The sequence below is a fragment of the Populus nigra genome, chromosome 16 (genome assembly GCF_951802175.1).
Source record: "Populus nigra chromosome 16, ddPopNigr1.1, whole genome shotgun sequence".
Lineage (NCBI taxonomy): Eukaryota > Viridiplantae > Streptophyta > Magnoliopsida > Malpighiales > Salicaceae > Populus > Populus nigra.
In genome coordinates this window covers 1,560,821-1,571,500 of record NC_084867.1, presented here as the reverse complement: position 1 = coordinate 1,571,500, position 10,680 = coordinate 1,560,821, and the positions used below count along the sequence as shown (strand labels likewise).

Genomic DNA, 10,680 nt, shown 5'->3' with positions numbered 1-10,680 from the left:
ATGCTTGTCATTCTCCTTGGATGCAATGGAGAACATTTTTCAAATCTTTATAATATATAATCAGCTTCAAGAATGACCACGAAGCCTTGATTAAAAAAAAAAAAAAATCTTTTAATACAATCTCAACAGCTTTTCATTGACATCCTCATCTTATTTAACCCCTCTCTCCCCATCGCTCTCGCTCGCTCTCTCTCCCCCTCTCTCTCCCCCTCCCTCTCTCTCAAGGGCACCTCGTCTTCGTTTCTGAGTTTTCAGTCCTTCGGCTTTGCATGCGTTTTCTTGGGATTCTGTGCTCAGTTTCTGCCCTGCAGCTCCTTGAATCCCCGTTAGATCGATCCCCAGAAACAGACGGCAAAGATCAACGTACCTTTCATATAAGAAACTTAAAAAGATAGCAATGATGGTGATAGTTTAGTACCTTTCACATCACCTCTTATATTTTCTCCTTTTGGCATCCTTTTGTTGATCTTGACAATCTTATAAAATACAAATACTATACTACTCACAATTTTCATGGCTGCTATCATCGGCGCCCTCTTATTATTCCACTTCATGACTCTCTTCTTTGCCCTTTAGCCCTTCATTTTTTTTCCCATCACTTTCCCTGGAAAATCCAAGAAAACGAAAACTCTTTTCAAGAAAGGAAAAGCCGAACGTTCGTTCAAAATGAGTGAGAGTTTGTCTGATTTTCTTGAAGAAGTACAACCTGAATTTGGCGACACTACCTTTGATGGAGATGATCTGTTTGCTATTTTTGAGAGCTTAGACAGTGTAACAGATTTTACGCCAGTGATTCCATTAGATGAAGTTGTTGCTAGCTCAAAAGAAAGCGAAGAAACGAGGCGGTTAGTCTCACAAAAGTCTTCATCTTCTAGTGCTTTGCAAGATTTTGATGAGACCAATAATGAGCTTGAAACTTCACCAAAAAGTAAGAGACAAAAGATTGCAGCTTCAGCAGCAGCCATAGCTTCTTCAGATCAGGAAGTGAACCCAGATGGGCAGCAGCGTATATCTCATATTACAGTGGAACGGAACCGGCGAAAGCAAATGAATGAGCACTTGTCCGTGTTAAGGTCCCTCATGCCTTGCTTCTATGTCAAAAGAGTAAGTTTTTCACTCTTAGTATTGTTATTCTCTTTTGATGTTCTGCTTCATCTTCGTTTACTCCTAGTGTTTTTTTTTTTTCCTGACTTAATTTCTATCTTCTTGTTCTACTATGTTTAGGGAGACCAAGCATCAATAATTGGAGGAGTTGTTGATTACATCAATGAGTTGCAACAAGTTCTACAATCTCTTGAAGCCAAGAAGCAAAGGAAAGTTTATAGTGAAGTTCTTAGCCCTAGGATCGTTTCAAGTCCAAGACCTCCACTTAGCCCTAGAAAACCACCACTAAGTCCTAGACTTAATTTGCCCAATAGCCCAAGAACGCCACAACCATGTAGCCCTTACAAGCCAAGATTGCAACAAGGTTACATTTCTCCTACCATGGCCAACTCACTCGAACCATCTCCAACTTCTTCTTCTTCCTCCTCCATTAATGACAACATTAACGAACTCATCGCGAATTCTAAGTCAGCAATTGCTGATGTTGAGGTTAAGTTCTCTGGTCCAAATGTTCTATTGAAGACTGTATCTCCTCGGATTCCTGGTCAAGCTGTGAAAATAGTCTCTGCCCTTGAAGACCTTGCCCTCGAGATTCTACATGTGAGCATTAGCACAGTAGATCATGAAACCATGCTTAATTCCTTCACAATCAAGGTAATAGACGTCACCTCCTCCAAATTTAATTTCTCGCACCATTTTAATTATCATTTGATAGATAAGTTCAAATTAATAATGGAGAGAAAAAAAAACGAATTTATGCACCAAGAAGGTCTCTTAAATTAGATGTACGAAGACAGACATACCAATTCCTCTCATCAAGTTTCGATCTCTCCCCCCCCCCCCCCCCCCCCTCTCTGTCTTCGTTAGCGGAAAAAGTGGGAAAATATTTGTGAGCAGAAGTACATAGAATGTCACCTGTGAAGTGATTATTTATGTTTTTTTTTTCGAAGAAATTATTATCTCATGTCCATGAATGGAAAGCTAATTTTATTTTCTTCTTTTTAATATTTCAACTTTCTTGGAAGAAAAAATAATTAAACAGTATTACGAATCAGCTACGCCTCAAAATGGTAGGATTGAATTGAAAAGGACATGACAATTCACTAATTAAATGTGGGATTTATTGTCGTAAAAATAGTAAATATACAATTGCCATAGTTGTATAGTAGTAATTTCATGTCTATTTGTGAGAAAGAACCTTATTGTACCATACACTTGTACTGACTTTGAAGTTAATTATTGCATGTCTCTCGAAACCCACAACATTAATTCAGCTGAAAACTAGGGTATCTTTGCAGCTAGCGCGCCATTTGTCTTCATCGAGTTTGAATCGACTAAAAATTTTGTTTATGTCTCCTTGTGCTAAATTAAATTTATATTTAGAGTAGCAGTAATTTATTGAAGCTAATGATTGCAAGTTACTGCTTTTCTTAACAGATTGGAATTGAATGCCAGCTTAGTGCCGAGGATCTTGCTCAACAAATCCAGCAAACATTCTGCTAGCTAGCGTCCCCCCAGCCCCGACCTAGAAACTCTTCATCTCCTTCTTTAGAAGGGCAGCCATGAAGAAGTCGAGGAAGGCATTTAGCAGCATTCCTGCATAATTAACTAATGTAATTGTAGAGAGGAGACATGACTTGTTGTAGCTGGCTAGCTAGGATATGACCTTTGTATTGCTCGAGTAGTGTTGTCAATTTCAAACTTAATTTATTTCATTGTGCGAATTCAATTTCCATTTCATGGTCAAATCAAATTTCTTGTCTTTCTAGTAGTGTCTACTCACTAGTGTCTGCCTATCTCCTCTTGCCCCTCGTGCTTTCATAATTGACTGGTAGAGATGAAGAATTTTAGAATTTTAGTACTCAAATGGTTTGATTTTCTCGAAACCAAAAATCCAATCGTCAACATATATAGATTAATTCTTGATATGAATAAGATGATGTACGTAAATTTTTATAATCAGAATATATATATATATATATATATATATATATATATATATATATATATATATAAAACTTAAAATTGAGAGTACTTTGCAATATTGAGATTTCAATTTTCAAATTAGAATTCAATTCTTTCATATCTTGAAAAAGGTGAGAAATTTAAACAAGAGAGATGATTCTCTAAGTATATAATCTAAACATTCAATATTGCATAGGCCCAGAAGTAAGGTCCTCTCTCTTTCTCTCACCAAAACATTTCATCTTAAAGCTCAATTTGTGCAAACCTTTTTAATGATTTTTTCCTAGTTTTCGTTTATATGGATGAGATTTTTATCATTGTTTTGTTTATTTTGTACTGTTAGAACTTGATTCTTTCAGATCTGATTTGTAAGTATGATTATTTTTTGAACGAAAGTCTTATGTCTTAGGTTTTTTAAATAAAGATTTTGAGGTTTTATTTGTTAATGAGAGGGTTTGACATTTATTAATAGTGTTGGGAAACCAAAATCCTCCATTATTATTGAGAGGAATTGACATACATCAAATGATCACTTTTCTATAGTATGTTTATGATCATTTTTTCTATAGTATGTTTGACAGTGTGATATTGATTACTTTTCGAATAACTTTTTATGTTGAAATATATATCAATGATATTTTTTTAATTTTTAAAACAATTTAAAACATATAAATCATATTAAATTTTAGTAAAAAAAAAAAAATTGGTAACACAACAATTTCTTAGAAGAGTACTTAATTTAGAATTTATATGGGTTACTTAACAAGAATATAACTCTTGAGGAATAAAAATAAATAAATAGTTTCTTGAAGATTAACCTTTTCAGACACAAATACATTTAATTAAATTAACCTAATATATCTTTTCAAACGCAACCGTCACAAACACGCGCATGGACGAACACTCACCCACCATATAACATCAATGGAGTAGACCAAATTCTTCAAAATCTTCCTGGAAAAAAGAAAAGGTTAGTGCTTGACATACTATTTCTTTTGTATATGAAATGTCCATTCACTATTTTTCATTTTAATATCAACCATTTACTTTCTATTTTTTTTCATTTTTTTTATCCTCGTATCAGTTAATCTCATTAAAGCCGTTGGAAATTGACACGTCATGTGCTCACAACATATATTTTTATGCTAATGTATATTTTGGTTCTTAGATTTTTTTTTTAAAAAATCTTATTTTGGTCACTATATTCTTTCATCTTACAAATCATTCAAGGACTAAATTGTATATGACTGTAAATTATGATGACCAAAAAATCTTAACTAAGAAATTATTTGCAAGAACAAAATAAGATTTTCAAAAAAATCTAAAGACCAAAGTATACATTAGCAAAAAATATACGTTGTGGACATGAGACACTCGTTAATGACACTAAGTGATTGGAGGATGTAAAAATGAAAAAAATTATAAAGTTGGTATTTTAGATAATAGATAATAAATGGATTTTTCAAGACAAAATATTAAAAAAATACATGGATATATATTTAGCCCTAAAATTAGATGTGTCCTTCGAAGTTACGAAGCGGCATGTTTGAGGGATGGAAACATGAATGGACCACTGGCCAAGACTTAGCGGGCAATTCTAAAATTTATTTGTTTTGGAAGTATTATGAATTAAAGATATGAACAGAAAGTACCTTTTTCTTTTAATCATATGAGAAAAATAGGTATTTATTAGATTTATATTTAATATTTATGGGAACATATACTTTTGCTATATATAGTTTCAATTAATTCTCAACTCATCCCGAACTTATATATTGACAAAAAACTTAGCTTAAGAGCTTGGATCGCATCAAATATATATGTAGGGTATTGGTCCCCTATAATCTTGGATAGAGATAGCACCAGGGGAGCTTGCCAGAAACTGCACGAATGCCTTAAAGGGTCATGGACCACAGGAAATGGCTCGCTTGCATTTGGAATTGAATTTGAAGGAGAGAATTATTGTTCTTGTTCATGTTTGTTTGAAAGAACTGTATACGGCTGTGCTGTCATCGGAGTGTAACCAGACCACCTTGGTGGCTCTGCATCATTGAGGCCAACCAGACCAGCTCGGTGGCTCTAACTAGGCATCATTGAGGCACCCCAAGCTGCAAGCTTGGGGCCTGGTCAGGCCTTGCACAAATTCTCTTTAATGGCCAGTCCAAGGGGATGAAGAAAAGGCTAGTTGGACCCAAGTTCGTTTTGTCCTGTAAGCTGGGGGGGTTTAACTCCCAGACAAAAAAAGAAAATGATGGGGTTTTGAATTTAAGAGTAAATTATAGTTGTTATAGTTTAACAAAACTAATTGATGAATTAATCCTCATAGTATTGGAAACTATATATTTAGTCCCTATGTTGCTCAATCTGTTTATAGCTTAGTCCCTATATCGATTCCATGTTCTTTTTCAAGTTACTCTTCTATTTTTTTTTTTGAGAAATAGAGCAGAGGAAAGAGAAGAAGATATATAAGATGGGAAATTTGACTAGGAAAAGGGTGTTTTTTTTTAAAAAAAAAATTAAAACAACTAAGTTAAAGATAGTCAATGCTGGCCTCCTCAGTAATATATATTTAATGCAGGGAGTAATTGATTAGTTTTACAAAACTAAAGCGATTAATTTATAATTAACTGCAAATTTAATTTGTGAATAAATTGTATATAAGGGTACCAAATAAAATAACAAAAAATAGATTAGTTATGGATTCTTATAGTTAAATACCATAGAATAAAGGCCAAGTTATTTAGACCGCACAGAATTAAAATCTTGAAACTACAGTCTTAAACCACCGAAAATTAATATACCGAGTGCAGTATACAAATAATTCAATTTAAATTACAATTAATTAACCAAAGGATGCACTTGCACACCCTTAATAATGGCTGTGGATACTTAAGAAGTAAATCACGCAATTTAAATCGTGTTCTCAAAAATTTAAATTTTTTAAATTTTTTATTTTTATTAAAATTTAAAAAGTTTTGTATGTTTTGGATTGTTTTGATGTGCTGATGTAAAAAATAATTTTTAAAAAATAAAAAAAATTATTTATATACATTTCAATATAAAAAGTTATTTAAAAAACAACTGCTAGCACACTGCCATAAGTGAAACAATATAATTACTAGAATCCATAAGTGAAACAATATAATTACTAGAATCCTAAGGAAATTAATACCGAAATGATAAGACTCAGACTTATATTGCAAGTCAACACCAATTTAGTGTCTGGCTGACGAGTCATTAGGATGTTCAATTGACTCAGAGCCTAACTTGATTCGAATCATTGAAAAAATTCAATTTTTTTAATCAAAATATATAACAGCAGTTTCGAGGTTGTTTCTAAAAAGAATTTCAAAACTTGGGTTAACTTGCTGACTAGCAGGTCAACCCAGCAATATTGTCTTAGAACTACTATTGCAAAATTTGTTTCAAACGTTTTTCCTGAACACCTAGCTTTAGCTAATTAATGAATGAAATCAAAGTTATCCTTTTCACTCTCTTGAATTAATAATTAGTACAAATTGTGATCACTCACCATGTTGCCTAAAGTAACCGAAGATGTTTAAGCTATCTTCACTTTATTTGATGCCTACTTTAATGGACTTAAGAGAGGAATCCTGAGTTATCAAATGTAAAGTTTGGATCAAATTCAACATTCCCAAATGGGAAATCTAATCCAACAGTAGGAGAGGTAGTAGTTGAAGTAGCAGCAGAGATGATATCAGAGAGCTCAGACTCAGAACTTTGAAAATTCTGGTTCCCTCCAAACCTATGTTGCTTAGAATTTGGAGACACAGAGTAATTAGTAGTTTGTTGCAGAACCTGAAGGGGATATAAATGATGGTGAAAAAGGCCCCATGAAACTTTTTTCCACCACAGAAGGAGAAAACACAAAATTATTTTTAATTAGGCCTGACATGCATTGGATGTTGAAGGGAGCTGGAATGAGTTGGCTGGAAATGTTTGTTGATCGTGAGAGTCTAAGTCTTCAGCTGTGACTTTAAGTTCTCTGCGAAAGTTCAAGAGTAGCTCTTGTGAACGTGGATTATTTTCTTTGTGGGGTTGAAGTTCTACTATTACATATTCTTGATTTTCTTGGGGTCGTGAAAGGGGAAGCTGCAAATGAGAGGCTTGAGTGCAAGCGTGCCTTCCGCGGCTGGATCTTTATCGGATCTTTGCACTTGCTTTGTGGCTAAACAGCCACGGACATTCTGACGAGTGCATCTATAATATCCTGTGCAAGCACAAATAATCCTTTTGTTATGAGAAAATACAAACCGTTTGAGTGTTGCGAGCTATTAGAAATTAAAGAAAGAAGCCTAGGGGGCCACAGTTAGGAATTTCCAATTAACAAAGGGTTCCCTCAACTATTTCGAAGAAGAAAAATGCAAAACTACTTTGGAGCTTTATTACAAGTCCTACACGGACGAAGGGAGGGAGCTATACTGTCAGGTGGTCATCATAGAAGGTACTCTCCACAAAGCATGGGCTTGACCTGAAGAAGGAAAGGGAAAGCGGGATTGTTTGCCCCATTACTAGGACATAGTCACAGATGTGTATGAGAAAGGGACAGCTATGTTTTGCAAGTGAATCTAGGTAGAGAATGTCATTTAATTAGCACTCTTTCTATATTCAAAAAAAAAAAAAAGGAAACCATTTTAGATCAATTACATGATTCTAAATGGGACAAAGGATGGCACCTTTGATATTTGGCTCTTAGAATAACTTTATGCCCATGCCTTTTCATGCTAGTTCGAAGCAGTAAATATGAGTTACTATGTCTGATTCAAGCTAGATTTATTGTTGAACTATCAAGATATTGATTTGATAAAACTCAATTGATTTGGTTAGATTTTTAATGGTTTATTTAACCTGATCCAACCTGATTGAGTCAACAATCAAGGAAAAAAAAACAAAATGTTGTTATTAATTTTCGCATGTTTTTGATAGATTTTCAGTTCTAACTTGAAACACGTTATTTTTTTTTTTATGGATGAATTACTAGGCCTATCATATATAGATAAAAAGCTTGAGATATTTAGTTTCCATCCAAGCTTGAATTGCAAAAAAATTTCATATGTAGCTACATATATGTCATAAACACTACACAAAGATTTAGTTTGATACATTTAATAAGATTTATATAATAACTTCAACCATCTGAAATAATATTTTCTTGAACCCTATTTAACTTGAAAATTTATCAAAATATACTTTCATATATTTAATATTTCTTTGTAAAATTTCAACTCATTTTAATATATAATTTAAAAAATATGCTTAATCCCACAAAACTGATCAACAAACATTTTAAAATTATATTCAGATCTCCATGCTTTCTCCGACTTAAATCCATAAGCAAGAGGCCCTTCCAGTCCCATTCCTGGGTTAACTCTCACTTGTCCTGCCCACCTGGTCATGCTTTTTCTGCAATCAATTAACATTCCAAAAATCTCGAACTTATACAGCAAAAACATTTTTGTAGACAAACACTACCTTGAACCAGAGCCATGATCTACCGGTCAGAGTCTTCACTCCGAGGACTGCCGCTGCGTGAAGGCGTTGATCGAGAATTTCAACGGAAACTCTTCCTACTGGATGCAGCTCTCCCCCAAAGCTTCTACTAGGATTTAGCGTCGAAAGCGCCTTTTCGCAGGAAGTCAAGATCTCTTGGACCAACCTTTCACGGGTTTCTCTTAAAAACAAAATAGCACGTTGAGATGGACCTGAAGTGGTTTAGCCATCTCCATCGACCCCTAGTGTTTGTTGGGAAAACTCGGGACAATTAACCGGATTAATTAAGCGGAATACATTCACAATTCACAAGTCCCAATCTTTTTTCCCTCTTTATGCAGTAAAAAACAGATTCAAACAATGATTAAATATAATGCAAATAATCACACAAATTAACACCAAGATTTTTACGTGGAAAACCCGATGCGGGAAAAACCACGGGACCGGAGTCCACCTAAAAACTTCCACTATCACAAATAATGGGTTCACAACTGTTCTTCCTCAGATTTAACTAAGGGATACAACATATATATCATCAAGAACTACTTATTCTCGGATTACAACAAGATTAAAGGAGAATTATTTGAGAAAAACTCACAAAACTGACAGCCCCGTTTTCTGTCAAAACGGCCAGCTTCCACACCACCAATCTTCGATCCAACCGTCCAGAATGAAGAGGAATGTGTCTAGAAGCTGCTGTCAAAATCTCAGCCCGATCCAACGGTGAACGAGCTGGAAATCGAAGAAAGAACACAGGCTGCTCTGCTGCCTCTTCTTCTCTTTTCTCTTGTTTTTCTCCCGCTACTGCCATCTACAGTGGCAGCTCCTATATTAATTCAAAGAGACAGCCTTGCCTTGCTGTCTCTTACTAATTAATGTGGTGGTCCCACCATCACATGGTGCGGGACCACACACAACAAATCTCCCCCTCACGCACCATGTGAGGAATTCGCCATACTGGCGATCAACATGTAAGCTTCAATTTAGGAGGCTCTGATAAGCCTGCTTCCCTTCTGCAAAACTCAAACTTCTCTCTCGGTAGAGGTTTGGTCATCATATCTGACACGTTGTCATCAGTATGGATCTTCTCAACAACAAATGACTTCATCTCCATAGCATCTCGAATCCATTGATATCTAACCTCAATGTGCTTTGACCGAGAGTGAAAAGTAGGATGCTTACTGAGATGGATTGCACTTTGACTATCACAGTGCAACACAAAGTTCTCTTGAACTAGGCCAAGTTCATGTAAGAACTTCTTCATCCATAACAACTCTTTGCCCCCTTCAGTAAGAGCAATATATTCAGCCTCTGTAGTGGATAATGCCACACATTTTTGCAACCTTGATTGCCATGAGACTGCTCCCCCTGCAAACTTCATCAAGTATCCTGATGTGGACTTTCTAGAATCAACATCACCAGCCATATCTGCATCTGTGTATCCATCCAACACAGGTTTATCATTACCAAAACATAAGCTGAAACTAGAAGTACCTTTGAGATACCTGAGTATCCATTTCACTGTTGACCAGTGTTCTTTACCAGGATTGGAGAGGAATCGACTAACCACACCAACTGCATGAGCTATATCCGGCCTTGTGCAAACCATGACATACATCAAGCTACCAACTGCGGATGCATAAGGAACCTTTTCCATCTCATCTCTTTCTTCATCACTTGAAGGACACTGCTTAGAACTTAGTTTAAAGTGGCTTGCAAGTGGAGAACAAACTGGTTTGGAGTTGCTCATGTTGAATCTCTCAAGTACCTTTTGGACATATCTCTCTTGAGATAGCCAAAGTTTCTCCTTCTTCCTGTCACGTGTGATCTTCATGCCAAGAATCTGTTTTGTCGGTCCTAAGTCTTTCATTGCAAAAGACTTGCTTAACTCTTCCTTCAACATCTGAATCTTCTTAGCATTATGGCCAACAATCAACATATCATCCACATACAACAGGAGAATAATAAAGTTTCCATCTGGAAACCTTTTCATAAATACACAATGATCAGAAGTGGTCCTGTCATAACCATGATCCATCATGAAAGAATCAAACTTCTTGTACCATTGTCTTGGAGCTTGCTTTAACCCATATAGGCTCT

General features: G+C 35.3%; 1 protein-coding gene and 1 pseudogene across 1 annotated transcript; one reads left to right on the top strand and one right to left on the bottom strand.

The window, feature by feature from the left end:
- Positions 1 to 666: 666 nt before the first annotated feature.
- On the top strand, positions 667 to 2,607 carry LOC133675354 (transcription factor SPEECHLESS-like). The gene is made up of 3 exons (XM_062096708.1): positions 667 to 1,104; positions 1,225 to 1,758; positions 2,542 to 2,607. Exons 1-3 carry the CDS (start codon positions 667 to 669, stop codon positions 2,605 to 2,607), a joined length of 1,038 nt encoding a protein of 345 aa, XP_061952692.1.
- Positions 2,608 to 6,669: 4,062 nt separating this feature from the next.
- On the bottom strand, positions 6,670 to 8,816 carry LOC133675334 (probable WRKY transcription factor 30; annotated as a pseudogene).
- Between the last annotated feature and the right edge of the window lie 1,864 nt (positions 8,817 to 10,680).

Excerpts from the sequence above, each read along its gene's own strand:
- LOC133675354 (XM_062096708.1), top strand. The coding sequence starts at position 667 with ATGAGTGAGAGTTTGTCTGATTTTCTTGAAGAAGTACAACCTGAATTT. Across the intron at positions 1,105-1,224 it reads CTTGCTTCTATGTCAAAAGA|GGAGACCAAGCATCAATAAT; the intron begins GTAAGTTTTTCA and ends TACTATGTTTAG. Across the intron at positions 1,759-2,541 it reads TTAATTCCTTCACAATCAAG|ATTGGAATTGAATGCCAGCT; the intron begins GTAATAGACGTC and ends TTTTCTTAACAG.